Source organism: Petromyzon marinus, chromosome 54 (assembly GCF_048934315.1).
Source record: "Petromyzon marinus isolate PM22_M1 ecotype Great Lakes invasive population chromosome 54, UKy_Petmar_22M1.pri1.0, whole genome shotgun sequence".
NCBI lineage: Eukaryota > Metazoa > Chordata > Hyperoartia > Petromyzontiformes > Petromyzontidae > Petromyzon > Petromyzon marinus.
The window spans coordinates 1,557,580-1,574,019 of NC_133720.1; the positions used below are offsets into that span (position 1 = coordinate 1,557,580).

At 53.5% G+C, this 16,440-nt stretch overlaps 1 protein-coding gene across 2 annotated transcripts; it reads right to left on the reverse strand.

Annotated features, from left to right (window-relative positions):
* Nucleotides 1-188: 188 nt before the first annotated feature.
* GPAA1 (glycosylphosphatidylinositol anchor attachment 1) lies at nt 189-16,083 on the reverse strand. 2 transcript variants are annotated; one of them, XM_076052072.1, is made up of 13 exons: nt 15,748-16,083; nt 14,717-14,828; nt 13,786-13,965; nt 10,682-10,793; nt 9,728-9,875; nt 8,523-8,624; nt 7,603-7,799; nt 6,911-7,107; nt 5,978-6,133; nt 5,295-5,367; nt 4,220-4,416; nt 3,715-3,885; nt 189-3,055 (listed from the first exon to the last, which is right to left on the reverse strand). In XM_076052072.1, the coding sequence occupies exons 2-13, from the start codon at nt 14,788-14,790 to the stop codon at nt 2,809-2,811; spliced, it is 1,854 nt and encodes a 617-aa protein (XP_075908187.1). In that variant the 5' UTR covers nt 14,791-14,828; nt 15,748-16,083; the 3' UTR covers nt 189-2,808. The 2 variants fall into 2 exon arrangements, with proteins under 2 accessions (XP_075908187.1, XP_075908186.1); XM_076052071.1 differs by having other exon boundaries at nt 15,745-16,081.
* Between the last annotated feature and the right edge of the window lie 357 nt (nt 16,084-16,440).

A 16,440-nucleotide genomic window follows, 5' to 3' on the forward strand; every position in this document is an offset into this window, starting at 1 on the left:
AGTGAGGTCATCGATTTTGTGAGCAAAAGAATAGGCCACGCACATTAGTGAAATTATACACGATGGAAGTTAATTTCACAAAGCAAATGGGAACACTTTCACTGCAGCGAATGCGCCGTCGCAATACAATGTGCATGCGTAAATAATAAGACGTACCTTTTGCGAATGAATAAACAATGGCACAGAAATTCAGACCAGACAGCAAGTTTAATTTACTACATTTCTCAATTTGTGGGTGTACACATTGGTAAGATGCACTGGGCAAGACGTGAATTGTTACATATAGTACAGTAGATGGCACAATGTGGTTTCCAAACACACATTGCTTCCCACAAACCCTCAACGACCACGTGGAGATTTGTTAACGCACAGCACATGCGGGTCCTATTCAAAATCCTTCACCTCATCCATATCCCGTTACTTATAAAGACGTGACTTTTTTGATTGGAGAGAAAAAAATACTTTAAGTTACTTAGAACAAAACACCCCTCTCGCACAGACTGCATGAAGGCAAACTGGATTCAACTCGAGTGTAACTCTTATGCTTCCGTTTGGGAAATCTCCGCCAAGGCCCGGCCGTTTCAAGAAGCTGTTGGGGGATTGTTTTACAGCGCAGCTCCCCAGACTGCGGAACGCTTCTTCGCCTTTGGTTATCGGAGTCATTGGTTTCACTTTTGTTGAAGTCTTACCTTTAAAACGCACCTCTCTAAATTGACCTCTCGCCGTTTGCCCTGCGGGGTTGTTCTACATCCTATTCAAGATAATTGCAGGGACTTTACTTACGAACATTCAAAGATACGAACAAACCATGTTTAGTGTGCATGCCGTACAACGTTTGGAATCGACAGGAGTAAAGTTGGACTTAGGAACAAATCGACTTACGAACAGACCTCGTTCGTAAGTAGAGGAGTCCCTGTATTTTATTTCTTGCTGTACGCAGCGCACACCACATTCAAATTACTACCTCATATCTCTGGAGTCTCTCTCCCCTCCCCCCCCCCCGGTTACTTCAATTATTGCCCTTCTTTACATGCATGGCGATCCGAGATACATTGTTTAAAGGGTGCCTTGTAAATCTAAATCACTCTCAGATTGTATAACTTTCAGTGCAAAAACACCGAGACACATTAGCATTCACAACCGTCTCCACCGTTCAGCAGAAATGTAAACGGGGGAACAAAAAAAATATTGCCTTGAGGCTTTTTATGGGACAGTAGTAGATAGAAACACATCAAAGCTTCACATTGGGCCAAAAAGTTTTTGTTTTTCTCTGGAGAGTTGTGGAGCACAACGACCAGGCGGCGCACTTCCATGTGCTGCTGTTGCTGCTGCACAAACCGTGCAAGCAGCAGCAGCAGACAGGACGGCGTTTCATTCTTAAGTCTGCCCCTCATTCACAAGCATTCTTTCAAGTTGGTCACACAAAAGACAAAGATCACCCCCCCCCCACCCGTATAGCCTGCAACAGACTGTTGGGGCAAGTACTGTTATCCAGCAGCGCCTATGAAGCCTAGAACGGTACACGAGGGGGCGGGTGGCCAGCACCACGGCCGGCCGCCTTTGTCTCCCCAGTGCTGGTGTTTTAACACACTACACCTGATGCTCATTTGAGGCTGAGTCAACCTAAGTGGAGGCCCATGACCGGTTCAGGTAATCGTCACTGGTGTTGGCCGTGAGCGGGAATCGAACTCGGGCCGCCGGGTTCGTAGCGCAGCGTAGCGCTAACCTCTACGCCGCCGCTCTCCGCAGACACAAACGCAGGCGAGTGACATTCCAGGTTGAGTATTTGGCGACATTCTCTTCACTTACAGCGTGCAAAGCCGTGTGCCCTATTCACCCCCCGGCCCGCACCCAACCCTGCACTGTTGCTGTGTAGCGGCCTCACCCTTCACATGGCCCGGTCGCGTCACAGCCTCGTCGCTTAGGGTGGCTGTCGTGCGCGCAGCCGCCGGCCGCCTGGCCGAGACCACGAGGCCGAGACCACGAGGCCATCAACTCGCGCGACGCTGCAGCGGCCACGTTAGCCGGGTGGCGGCAGCGGCGGTGGTGGTGATTGTGGTGGCGGCTACGCCGCTGCACGTCGCCTGCAATCCAGCGCTGTGAAGGCAGTGAGGGTTGGTAGATCGCCGCACAAATGTTGAAAAACTCCCTTCGCGTGGGCGTCCAGGAGGTGCAGTGCCGTGGCTTGCCAGGAGACGGCAGTACAGAAAAAAACGTGGACGCCGCCCGTTCCGTCTGCATGGGAAAAGTGTCGCTCCCACGTGCAAAAACACTCATTGATTGGTTGAAGACATCTTAACACGTAGAGGACCGCAGAGCTTTGGCAAATGTTGGCACCGGCTCAGCGCGTGGTCGCCTTCCCGCTCGCCTAGGGCATCCTCGCGCCTTCCGAGTCGTTCTCTCTTCAAAGGGCCGCGTCGCAAGTTCACCATTATTATTATTATTGTTGTTGTTCTAGATCGCAGGCGGCCTAGACCTAGATTTGAACCCCCGGATCGCAACGGCGCCAGCATCGGCGCTCTTGAACGTGCGACCGCCCAGCTGCGCCGTGCAAGCAATTGCCGAGCGCCAGAACTTTTCCTTTACCACAATATTAGCGCATCGAAGAGGTGTGTGCCACTGCGCCACCCTGGCAAATTGCATTCCCACGCCTCGTAAAATTTCGATCGCCCTACGCGCTCGGAAAAAAGCAACGGGTACATGGGGACCTGCCTGGGGGATGGGGACTCGGGGGGGGGGGGTGGGAGGGGTCTGGGGGGTGGGGGGATCCGGGTCCAGGGGGGGGGGGTCTATGGATGCGATACGAGCTCAGCACGTCCAGAAGAGCACGTTCCACAGCATGAGCCAGCAGGGGTAGATGGCGAGCGCGGCGAGCGGGAACACGAGGGCGCCGTACAGGTGGTGGTTCAGCACCGCCTCGGCCAGGGCCTGCAGCAGCGCGAGCCACGCGTCCAGCGGCTGCCACGGCACCTCCAGCAGCTCCCAGCGGAGCGCGAGCAACACGAGCAGCAGCACGGCCGGGGACGCCAGCAGCAGGAGCACCACTTGCAGGAGCCTGAGACGGTGAGAGGGTGACAGGGTGACAGGGTGAGAGGGTGAGAGGGTGACAGGGTGAGAGGGTGACAGGGTGAGAGGGTGACAGGGTGACAGGGTGACAGGGTGAGAGTGTGAGAGGGTGACAGGGTGACAGGGTGAGAGGGTGACAGGGTGACAGGGTGAGAGGGTGACAGGGTGAGAGGGTGACAGGGTGACAGGGTGAGAGGGTGAGAGGGTGACAGGGTGAGAGGGTGACAGGGTGAGCTGGTGAGAGGGTGACAGGGTGAGAGGGTGAGAGGGTGAGCTGGTGAGAGGGTGAGAGGGTGAGCTGGTGAGAGGGTGAGAGGGCGAGAAGGCGAGAGGGTGACAGGGTGAGAGGGTGAGCTGGTGAGAGGGTGACAGGGTTAGATCGCGAGAGGATGACAGGGTGAGTTAGTGAGAGGGTGACAGAGTGAGGGGGTGAGTGAGCGAAAGGGTGAGGGGGTGAGAGTGACAGGGTAGATGCGGTTGTGTTGTATTCCCCTGATGTGATTTCACACGGTTGGCTACGTACGGGGAAAGAAGTTCAACAACATTCATACACCGTACAACCAGAAAACACAACAGAGGAGCTGTTAATTACTCTAACGGCACCAGCGCCGAGGGTGGTAAACGAAACGGGATGGAAGCCTCGGTCACCAGCGACGGGACGGCGTGATGAACGTGGCGATGGGCACCATGGCGACCGCGAGCAGGAAGCCCAGGGAGAAGTTGATAAGCGCGATGCTGGTGAGCAGCACCGACAGGTACATCAGGGTCACGCACTTGAGCGTCATCCAGCCTCGGCGCGTCCCCGAGCCCAGCAGGACCCTGCGGTTACCCACAGAGGCAGGGATCACGCAGAGAGAAGTGAAACTCCCGCGCGGGTCCTCGCGCTCGCACCGTACGGCTGGGGGAGAGGCGGCGCACCGGTTAGCGTGCCGCGCTACTGAACGCCGGTCCGTGCGCGTGCGTGAGGACACGGCATCACCCCCGGCATCACCCCCGGCATCCCCTACGCGCCTCTCGACTCGCTCGCTACGCGCGACGCCCAAGGCACGGCTCGGTTTCCCGCAGTGGAAAAACAACGCGGGCGCCTTCTGAACCGCGCCGTGCCACGGTTGCGCGCTGGAAAAACCGAGACGCAACGTGAGGTCACGCGTACCGGTGAGTCTGGTGGGGCAGGGCCATGCCGGCCAGGTAAATGGCGAGCGTGGTGAAGGTGACGGCCTCCGTCTCGGACACCCCGAAGTACTCGGCGGCCTCGTGCTGAGCGAGCGTGGGCAAGTAGAGCAGCGCGAGGCCCGTGGCGTGGCAGATGGTGATGGGGGCCGCCAGGAACAGCAGCACCGACTGGCTCTCCTGGGGTGTGGTGTGTGTGGTGTGTGGTGTGTGCGGTGTGTGTGTGGTGTGTGGTGTGTGTGGTGTGTGCGGTGTGTGGCGTATGTGCCGTGTGTGTATGTGTGGTGTGCGTGCATGGTGTATGTGTGGTGTGTGCGTGATGGGGTATGTGTGGTGTGTGTTGTGTATGTGTGGTGTGGTGTGCGTGTGGTGTGGTGTGTAGTGTACGTACATGCGTGCAGCGTGTGTGTGGTGTATGTATGTGGGATGTGTGTATGTGTGGTGTACGTGCATGCATGGTGTGTGTGTGTGGTGTATGTATGTGCGTGCATGGGGTACGTATTGTGTGTGTTGTGCATGTGCGGTGTGTGTATGTGCGTGCATGTGTATGCAAGCATGTGTGTGTGTGCGCGTGTATAGTTAAGCGAGTGTTAGCTCACTAGGCGAGACAGTTGATTGTAATCACCTCTTTTCGTGCGGGACATCTGTGTACGTACAAGTTACGTGTACGGCCCATCCCGCAATCCTTGATTGAGGGCCTCTCCACACCACGTGGACAATTGTTGCATACTTCACCACAAATTCAAGGCGAAGGTTTAACTGCAATTGCAGTCAATGGCGACGTGACTGGGAACGTCCGCTTGCAACACTTGAAGACCCAGCATCAGGGTCAGAACGTTACAACAACGGACAGTACAAAAACACGATAAGCAAGGTAAGTAAAGTAGAACCACGAGTGCCCGAGACGTAGATTCCAACTGCCGGTCTCACGAGGTGCCGGCGCTGCCACCGTGACCTCCGAGCCACCCGGATGCCAACCTTCAGGCACCCCCCCCACCACCACCACGTGTCCCTTTGTTGGCGTGCGTGCCGCCGTGATGCCGGCGTGGGGTTCTTACCGCCGGCTCGGCGCGCCTCGCCGTCCCGTTGGGCCCTTCCTCCTCCTGTCCCAGCTGGATCCACAGCTCCACCATGTGCCCAGGGTAGGGGGTCAAGGAAATAAAGACGCGCGGCCCGGCGAAAGCGCTGCCGCAGCCCGCCCTAACGCGCCTACGCTCCACTCGGGACGTTCCGACGTCCTCCCCCAGCCGCCGACAAAACCGCCAAAATAGCCATCGTCGTCGTCGTCACCAACGCGGGAAAAAACGCGCGGCGAAATCGACGCGGCGCCAACTCGCGTTCGCTGCCCGAAGGCCTCCGAGCGGGCCAGGGGGGTGACGCGTCGTCGATCCAATCCGCTCGCGAAACACGCGCGTCACAATTGCCCGCGTGAGTAATGGAAAGTTTACGGGAAAGCAACAGTTCCCACCTCCCCAATCGGTGCAATTTTAGCTCTGGGTTCCACGAACGCATTCCGCCAACGCCGATCCGGCCCTGCTCGCGACCGGTGGATCTCTGCCAACCGCGTCGCGGAACTTGACGAGCAGTCGCTGTAACCCGATTGGAGAGATTCAATTTTCTCTTTTCATGACATGACATGATTATTATTATTATTATTACCGACCCTCCCCGGAGCCACACGGCCCACATCCCTTCGCTACCGCGCTCTGTCCGGTGAGGCCTCTCTCTCTCGCCGCAGGATATCTTGAGCATGGGCGCGAGGATGACGAAGCCGAAGGCAGGCATGTAGTGCCCGATGGAGATGTAGCGGTGCAGGCAGGGCAGCAGGTAGAAGAAGAACGACTGGTGGAAGCGTTCCAGCAGATTGTTGAGGCTGCGGAAGATGCCCTCTAGCAGCCTGCGACACAGCAGGAGCAGTACGAGCGTGAGTACACCCCACCCTGCCCGCCCGCCCCGTGTCTCAGAGAGGGGGGGGGAGGGGTGTCCTTGACTTATTTAACAAGTTAACATCTGGTCGTTCACCAGCATTGGTTTAAAGAGAGGCCGATGCCGCTGACGAGACACTGAGCGTCGAAACCAGCGCAGAGATTGCTTGGATTAAATCAATACTGCCGATGACATTCACCACCAGAAGGTAGTAATGGCTGCTAATGGGACATGTGTAAAAATGTTTATTTTTTATGTGGATGGGCAGATATGGGAAGGAGGGCGTATTGCCTGTATATTTAATTTAACTACTTTGATCAATTGGCTCAGTTTTCAATGTGGTAATTTCCATAAGAGCAAGCAAACAATAAGTGTACTGTTTGGTACATAACGGATCATCTTCAGCACCCTCCTGCATTATCGTGCCATGCTAAGGCACTATGGATGTCATTGTTATTATCAAGCTCCCGCATGACACACACGGTGACGTAGACATCGCACTCGCCTACAACTTCAGCTTTGTTCCTACCGGAGAGGTCACCTTGACAGGAGCCATCGTGGCCCCACGCTTCTAGCTGGGCACAAAGACCGCAGGCGGGCGCAGCTAACGCGCCACGCCTGCTGGCTGGCTGTAAAGCGCTAAATACACACCGCCCACGATCAGCGACGGCTCGGGGGGGGGGGGGAAGGGGGTGGGGGGGGGGGTGTGGAAAAGGGCATCACGACGAGGCGGACGCGAGCAACGCACCCGCCCACCGTGGTGGCGCCGATCTTGCGCGAGCGCAGGCTGTTGATGCCGCGGAGCGTCAGCGCCTCGATGCGGTAGCGCAGGAAGAGGCTGTGGTCGCCCGTGGGGCGGCTCGAGGCCTGGTTGAGCGCCATGAGCATCACGGTGCGCAGGCTCTGCACGTAGCCCTCCCACGACTCGCCGTCCTGGTGCATCAGCTGCGCACAAATCGGGGAGGGGGGGGGGAGAGGGGAGGGTGTGGGGGAGGAGAGGAAGGCGTGAAGAGATTCGTGCTTAACCGCGGTTGCCGCTAGGCCTCCTAAGCCCGCAGTATTAACCGGGGCTGACGCTAGGCCTCGTAAGCCCGCAGTATTAACCGGGGTTGACGCTAAGCATTGTAAGCCCGCGGTATTAACCGGGGCTGCCGCTGGGCCTCGTAAGCTCGCAGTATTAACCGGTGCTGCCGCTAGGCCTCGTAAGCCCGCAGTATTAACCTGGGTTGACGCTAGGCATTGTAAGCCCGCGGTATTAACCGGGGCTGCCGCTGGGCATGTTAAGCCCGCAGTATTAACCGGGGCTGCCGCTGGGCCTCGTAAGCTCGCAGTATTAACTGAGGGGGCTGCCGCTGGGCATCGCGGTGCGAGGCTATGCCGCGGGCGTTGTTCAAACGCCACGTCGGCGCTGCTGCGGTGCGGAGCGGAGAGCGCGCTGACCTGGCCCTGGATGGTGCACAGCATGTCCTTCTTGCCGCAGATGACGTGGACGAGGTTGACGAGGTCCAGGTTGGGCAGCTGCCCGTTGAGGCCCTCCAGATGCAGGTCGAGGCTTGTGAGCACATCGCTGCTCATCTCCAGCGTGAGCGCCGCCTGGATGGAGCCCGCTCGGCCTCGCATCACCGACGATGAGATGCCTGCGACAACGACGACAAAACAATCGTGACAATAGCAACAACAAGCACAGGTCTGCGTTTCCGGAGACGAAATTCACATGGCTTGCATTGATATTACCATCATCATCACTACCACCAGCCATGATCAATCCATTGAGGATGGAAGGCCTCTCTCGTGCTGTCACGATCTCTCAGTCGGGCGATGTCACGATCCACCCAGCACCTGCACACGGAGCCGATCTCCTCGCTCCTCTTCGTCCGTGGTGGACGGACTCTCAGGCGAGTTCCATCCATCGGCTGTCGCTCCACCGTTAGTCTCGACCACTGGCCAGCATCCCTACGAGTGGCGTCTAATTCGCATACGCACTCTTAATCCACGTGTTCAGTTTTACAGAGCGAGACCAACGTGTGGCATTTACTGCGACCTACTTGCCGTACAGCCATCAATTGTATGTATGTTGAATTTCTTTCGCACAGTAAGTAGCCAACCGTGCTAATCGGAGGTGATCAGATAAACGGCCAATTTATCTTCGTCATCATAATTTTCATCGTAATTTTGTGTCAATCATCCCAAACGTCGTCAGATCAATGTCGACTATTTGTGGGCACAGGCCCGTGTACGGTCGGTACACTATTTAATATGAAGCTACATCATTTTCCACACATTTGCTCACAAAGAGTGCCTACTAAATTGGCATGGGGCTAAGCGTGCGGTGGTGGGTGGCATGCAAGTTGACCGTTTACCGGTGAGGTTGGTGTCGTGGTACGCTTCCAGCCACGCCTGCATGCCGATCTGATCATGTTCATTGAAGAGGAAGATGATGTCCTTGGCCCAGTACACCTGCCCTGTGATGCACGCACGCACACAAATGGCTTCTTGAATTGCGTCACCGGTTGAGCTATGGACGGTGCGAAAGAAGTTCAACATACAGGGACTCCTTTACTTACGAACATTCGACTGACGAACTTTCAGAGATATGAACAATCTGTCCGTATGTCCAGTTGCCTGTTCGGATCGAGAGTTGCAAGTTCAACCGCTGCGCCATAGATGGCGGTGGTGACATCTACATCTGCAGAACATGAAGAACCAGTGGCATCTACATCTACAGGAGATTACACAATTTTTAAAGCCATTCCACGTGTTTATTGTACACGCCGTACGACACGTTTGTAATCAACAGGAGTAAAGTTTGGTCTTACGAACAAATCGACTGATGAACAGAACTCTGGAACCTAACTCGTTCGTAAGTAGAGGAGTCCTTGTACTTGCGTACAAATGCTATCGCATCTTGAGCTTTACTAAATGAAAAAGGCAAGAAAGTTTAAACGCAGGAGAGAGGCAAGAGAGAGACGTCTAAGAAGTTAGAAGTAAGAGGCGCGATCATCATAGTGCAGGCACTGTGGTGACGGGGTGGCTAACGGGTTAGCGCCACTGTGCTACAGACACGGCAACCGGAGTTCGATTCCTGGCCACGGCTAACATCAGTGGCGAGAGTGATATGTGAACCAATAATTCTGGGGCCCCCTTCCTTCCTTCATGAATCTGCGCTGACCAATGTGAAGTAGTCAAACAACTCCTGTGACCCACGTGGCGTGGGGAGGCCTTCATATAGGAGTATGGGCTGGCGATAATTTATTTAAAAACTTGACGAGCAACCAAGGCTCGAACTGGCAACTTTCCACGCTTGAAATGTAAAATGTAACCAGAGACAGGATATGGGACGTTACACGCTGCTTGTTGACTCGAAGGGGCCAACGCAGGAAAATGAAAAAACAGCGCTCTGGGTCGGACAGGACCGGGGGGAGGGAGGGGGTGGCGTTTGAGACAAAGGCCTGCCGTCGGGCCGACGACTAAAAGAGTTTGAGAGCGTCTCGGCGCTCCCACACGGCCATTAGGAGGCCCCCCGAAGCGGCGCGTCCGTCACGCGGCACCGGCACGGCTGGCGTACTGCGGAAGTGGGCGGCGAGCGACAGGGCGAGCCCCGTCGCCTGATTGTTGCGCTCCCCGGGCTGGAAGGCGACGGTGAACACCAGCGCCTCGGTGCTGGCGGCGCGCGGCGCCCGCACGATGCCGTACACGTTGGTGCCGCGCACCATCTGCCAAGGGCACGCGCCAGGGTCAGGCATTGGGCAATCGCGGTCCGACGACGACGCTCGTTTGAGATCGGGCCAAGCGAACGCTCGGCCCGATCGAATTGCGTGATCAAAGCAAAATAACGCTTGGGACTTTGTCAGGGCCTCCCCACCTGCTATTGCCCATACTTCATCACGCTGGTCTATGCAGACTTGGTGAAAGTGGGAGGGCAGAACCGATCTTGATATCGATTTCCACTGATTACAACTTTATGGTGATAATGATGTCATCCAATCACTGGGTCTGACAACATGGAATCACACCTTGTGGTCCGACGCATGTCTAAATTGAAAACTCTATTCCTTTCAAACTGCCTTTTGTGTTTAGTTTGTTGTCCTTTCCCCACACCTCCTCCGATGAGCACGGTTGGCTACGTACGGTGTGAAAGAAGTTCAACACACATAACATACATTCAGTCTGATCACACGCCACCATATCAACAACCGATCGCAATCACGTTTTGGAAAACGCCGCGCGCGAACGTACACTCGTCCACAACAACAGTCCATCGGTGAAATCTGATTTCGCGACGTGCGTGTTGATACTTTGGCACTCCTATCGTGTTTTGTGCATCGTTTGTTATTGTAAAATGCTTACCCGTACCCGACCGGAAACCTGTGACAAAGGGCATCGTAGGTCATCGGATTCCTCCAGCGTGTCATAAATATTTTTACGGTTCCCGATTCTGTATGCAGTCACGCATTCCAAATCGCCGGGCCAGTCGCCCCGTGCAGGCGGTACACGGGGCGAGGTCGCAGCGCTCACGTACGTAGCGCTCTCGCAGCTCGTCGGGGAAGGGCAGCACGCGGGAGAAGGTCTGGGTGTGCACCTCCAGCCCGCGCTGCTCCAACGCACGCACCAGCCACTCCACCGGCATGCCGCTGCCAACGCCCGGACGGACACCAAAGGACAAAGGTCACCCCCGTGTAGCCTTAACAGACTGTTGGGGCAAATGCTGTTGGCGAGCAGCAGTATACTTAAGGCCTTTGCTCGACAGAATGAGACCATGATTGCTTTTATTTGTCCACTTGATGCAGTCGGAAATGTCCTGAACAAACTACATTTGGAATGGTCGCACTCAGAATAAATGAAAATTAGTACCAAGGTATATCTTACAATGGCATAAATGTATCACTTAACTAATTATTACATATTCTTAGCTCTTTCGGTAAAGTCACGTTGAAGGGAAACAATAAAATAATAAAATATATATAAAACAATAAAAATTCTCACGACGTTTCGACCGTAACACAAACGGTCGTCATCAGGTGTGTCGGTTTGCATAAATGTATTTATTTTTAAACGGTGTATTTATTTATAAAAAACGTCAGTGCCACGCGCAGCGATTTGGCAGTTTATTTAGAAGGACGAGTCCATCTATGTTCTGAAAAGAGGAGGGGGGAGACGAAAAATTAATGTATGCTGTCTGAAAGCCACTGTAAGCGTGAACAATCAATTAAGACCTGAAATGGTTAATCAAATCTTTCCAATGATTGCTAAGCCAGAATCCATCTTCTCGCTTTAAATTGTCTCTGTGCTTGTATATGTGGATAGCCTCATGAACGAATCTCTCATGGTAGCCAGATGGCTTACAAAGAACCTCTGTCTTGGAAAAGTCAATGTCATGTGAGCCTACTGAATTATAACAATGATCTGCCACGGCCGAGGTGTTGGTCCTACCGTGTTTAAGGTCTGCTTTGTGTTCACGAATACGGTCCGAGACATGGCGTTTGGTTTCTCCAATGTAACTACTACCACAGAGGCAACTTAGTTTGTAGACACCAGGGTACTGTATGTCCGGAATCACATCTTTTACAGACGGAACCAGATCACGGATTTTATGTAATGTGTTGAAACGGACCTGGATCTTGTGTTTATTCAAGATTTTGGAGATCTTTTTTGTGATCCCCGCAATGTAGGGTAAAGTGATGGTTTTGAAAGGCTCCTCAAGAGGGTCCTTCTTCATGGTTTGAGTGATAGCTTTGCGTATTGTATAGTCGGAGTAACCATTAGCCTTAAGAGCTTGGTGTACGTGCTTGAGTTCACTGCCTATGTGTTCCTGGTCAGATATGCATTGGGCTCTATGATACAGAGTCTTGATGAGATAATTCTTCTGTGATGGATGGTGGTGGGAATCCGGTTTCAGATAAGCATCCGTATGGGTAGCTTTCCTGTAGACAGAGTGGCTCATTGAACCATCAGGTCTCTTTTTAATTAGGACATCCAAAAAAAGTAGCTTGCCATCTTTTTCGACTTCCATGGTAAATCTGATGGCTGGGTGTATGGAATTGATGTGGTCGAAGAATTGGTCTAGAGCAGGCCGGCCATGTGGCCAGATGACAAAAGTGTCATCCACGTACCTCTTCCATAAGGTTGGGCGCAGAGTGGCAGTCTGGATGGCGTCAGTCTCAAATTTCTCCATGAAAATGTTAGCTATAACCGGAGATGGGGGGGAGCCCATTGGGGTGCCCTCAGTTTGTTTGTAGAAAGTTCCATTCCAAGTGAAGTATGTATTGGTTAAACAGTGTCTCACCAGGGGGGGTACCTCAGTGTTTAGTCTTTGATGAACCAAGTCTTCAATGATTGCGATGGTGTCAGGTACAGGAACCTTGGTGAATAAGGAAACTACGTCAAAACTGACAAGCAGGTCGTCTGGGGACAGGGAAATACCCTTGATTGTCGATACCAGGTGAGTAGAATTTTGTACCGCAGAGGTGGTTTTTCCAGTGAAAGGATGCAGGATTTCTACAGGAAAGCTACCCATACGGATGCTTATCTGAAACCGGATTCCCACCACCATCCATCACAGAAGAACTCTCTCATCAAGACTCTCTATCATAGAGCCCAATGCATATCCGACCAGGAACACATAGGCAGTGAACTCAAGCACGTACACCAAGCTCTTAAGGCTAATGGTTACTCCGACTATACAATACGCAAAGCTATCACTCAAACCATGAAGAAGGACCCTCTTGAGGAGCCTTTCAAAACCATCACTTTACCCTACATTGCGGGGATCACAAAAAAGATCTCCAAAATCTTGAATAAACACAAGATCCAGGTCCGTTTCAACACATTACATAAAATCCGTGATCTGGCTCCGTCTGTAAAAGATGTGATTCCGGACATACAGTACCCTGGTGTCTACAAACTAAGTTGCCTCTGTGGTAGTAGTTACATTGGAGAAACCAAATGCCATGTCTCGGACCGCATTCGTGAACACAAAGCAGACCTTAAACACGGTAGGACCAACACCTCGGCCGTGGCAGATCATTGTTATCATTCAGTAGGCTCACATGACATTGACTTTTCCAAGACAGAGGTTCTTTGTAAGCCATCTGGCTACCATGAGAGATTCGTTCATGAGGCTATCCACATATACAAGCACAGAGACAATTTCAACCAAGAAGATGGATTCTGGCTTAGCAATCATTGGAAAGATTTGATTAACCATTTCAGGTCTTAATTGATTGTTCACGCTTACAGTGGCTTTCAGACAGCATACATTAATTTTTCGTCTCCCCCCTCCTCTTTTCAGAACATAGATGACTCGTCCTTCTAAATAAACTGCCAAATCGCTGCGCGTGGCGCTGACGTTTTTTTAATAAATAAATACACCGTTTAAAAATAAACAAATTAATGCAAACCGACACACCTGATGACGACCGTTTGTGTTATGGTCGAAACGTCGTGAGAATTTTTATTGTTTTATATATATTTTATTATTTTATTGTTTCCCTTCAATGTGACTTTACCGAAAGAGCTAAGAATATGAATTACTGCAGTCACTCCGTGCGCTTGCTCCGTGCGTGTGCGAGCGAACGTGCACTCCGTGCGCTTGCTCCGTGCGTGCGCGAGCGAACGTGCACTCACTCTCGCTCTGCCTTGTGCGCCGCCAGTTCCCTGGCTATGGCGATGGCATCGCCGCCGTCCGAGTAGTGGCCGTCCACCAGGCCGGGCAGCAGCGCGTTCTCCGAGACGTAGGTGCGCGCGTTGAGCGGCTCGTACGCCAGCGCCAGGAACCACGCCACGCCCGCCACGTAGCTCAGTGCGCTGCCAGCGTCGCCGGCGTCGAGAGGGCGCAAAGAGACAAAGACCGCCCGCGAAGCCTTTAACGGACTGTCGGGGCAAGCGGCGTTCACGAGGAGGAACGACGAAGGCCGGCACGGCGCACGAGGGGGGCGGGGGTCGGTGGACAAACACGCCACGCCACGGCCGTCTCTCCAGTGTCGATGTTAACACACCGCACAAGGTTCTCGTTTTAGTTTAGGTCAACCTAGGGGAGGCCCAGGTACCGTGATCGTCACTGGTGTTGGCCGGGAGCGGGAATTGAATCGATCACTCGAGGAACGGCGGCTGCCTCCCACATCCTTCCACCTGAAGGCAGGAAACCCCCACAAGCCACGCCCAGCGCTGACACTGCCGACGATGCCATTGACGTCACTAAGCCCTGCGCTTCACCTCCCGTCCAGCGTCACACATGGTAAGAGAGGCGAGAATGTTTTCCCATCTTCTTTGGTTCTTTCGGTAAAGTCACGTAGAATGAGAATAAAATAATAAATTGATAAAATATTCTCATTCTACGTGACTTTACCGAAAGAACCAAAGAAGATGAATCATTGCAGTCACGAAAGCTTTAAATCGAAATGTAATGTTTTCCCACTCTTTTCGCGTTATCCGACTAGGCGAGTAAACGAGCGGATAGCCAGCCGGGGTAAGAGATTACTCGGGTAACCGGAGAAGCCAGCGCGAACGTCAGCCTACGGCCACACTGCTGGGATTCTACGCGGATGCCGTTGCCCACCACAGCTTCGTGTTGTTTCGGAGGAGCAGGCCGACGAACTTCTTCCTCGTCACTGGGTCGGACAGGAGACCCATGGCGACTCAGAGATCTTCCGTGCCGTTCTCCGCCAGGTCTGGGAAAAAAAACGGCAAATCACAACCATTCGCGCTAAATCCCCGAGCCGCAAGGCTATCGCCGATGTCACGGCATCTTTAGGGTCCACACGGGAGAAGGCGTGTACTGCTGCGGTGTTGACTAGGGGCGGCAGCTCGCCCCGAACCGCGAAGTGCAGGGCAACAAAAGGACGTTGCTGCTCTGCCCCCCTGCATGATGCGTACCCATGGCTGTCACTCATGGACACCGCAGCCGGGACTCATCCTTTGCCGAAGCCCCCTCCCATGTCATCTATGGGAAGCGTCTCGGCGAAGCTACGTACGGTGCGAAGGAAGTCCGCACCAGACATTACACCTACGATCGGGCACATTGCGGGGCCGCTTTTGCCGTCGTCGTGCGCGTTGTTGTATCAAGTTAAACCGATCACAAATGTGCAGTCCTCTCGACATTTGGCAATGCAGCAGCCACTGCGGTGAACAATCAGGACTGAGCGACTTCCTGATTTGAGCGGCACTCGTTTCTCGCTCGCAGTAGACGCGAGCCACGGTGGTGGACATTCCACGTTACTGTGACAGGGGCCGGTCGAGCATGTTAGCAAGTACGGTACAAATGATGCTGCTGCTGCTGCGTTGCACAAACGACGAGTTGAATTAGCTCGAGTATTGACGCAAGCTATTTGAAGGTCGCATCACGGGAATACTACCCGATCTACGAGCATGGTACATTTAGAACGGTCGAGGAAATGTAACGTGACTTTAAAAAGCATTAACATTTATTTAATTAACTGTAGAATCTAAAAAAAAGGACGCTTCAAGCAATGAATGGCCGCTGGATTTGCTAGTTCGCATAAGCGCGCGGTCGCACGGAAGCGACGCCCATTGGCGGAGGGTCGACGGCCGACACCGATCGGACCAATAGCGTGGCGCGTTACTTACGACGTCTTCGATTGCCGGCCAATGGGAACCGGCGACACGGACGAGGTCGCTTAAGCAGACTGGGAAACCCAATTGACCGCGGCTAGCCTCGCTCAACGTCGCGGGATTTGTATTAAAGGGACGACGCCGTTGTTTGTCCTCGCGTGCAGAATGAAGCGATCGTAGCGCAGCGACAGGCGTCGGTCGAGCGAGATCGGCCCCACTAGTGGGGGGGAGCGACTCCGCGTGAGAGGAGCGCGCGCGGCAGTGCAGGCCACGAGCCGCCCGTTGGTTCCGCGGGGGACGCGCTCCGTGGGAAACCGCCGACCGGCGCCGATTTTTGTTCCGGGTTGAATCGGATGTTCGTAAGTCGAGGAGTCCGTGTGTTGGAGGAATCCGATGAGCTGTAAAGCTCTTTTTCGCAGATGTCCAGTAGGGGCGGGTCAGAACGTTACAACAATAAACAGTTACAAAAAAAACACGATAGGAGTGCAAGAAAGGTAAACAAATCGCCCAAAACCGTACAAATACAACACCCAACACGTACAACACCCAAACACGTACAAATACAACACCCAACACGTACAAATACAACACCCAAACAAGTACAAATACAACACCCAAACAAGTACAAATACAACACCCAAACACGTACAAATACAACACCAAACACGTACAAATACAACACCCAACACGTACAAATACAACACCCAACAC

Excerpts from the sequence above, each read along its gene's own strand:
- GPAA1 (XM_076052072.1), bottom strand. The coding sequence starts at position 14,790 with ATGGGTCTCCTGTCCGACCCAGTGACGAGGAAGAAGTTCGTCGGCCTG. Across the intron at positions 13,966-14,716 it reads CGAAACAACACGAAGCTGTG|CGCACTGAGCTACGTGGCGG; the intron begins GTGGGCAACGGC and ends CGACGCTGGCAG. Across the intron at positions 9,876-10,681 it reads ACGAGCTGCGAGAGCGCTAC|ATGGTGCGCGGCACCAACGT; the intron begins GTACGTGAGCGC and ends TGCCCTTGGCAG.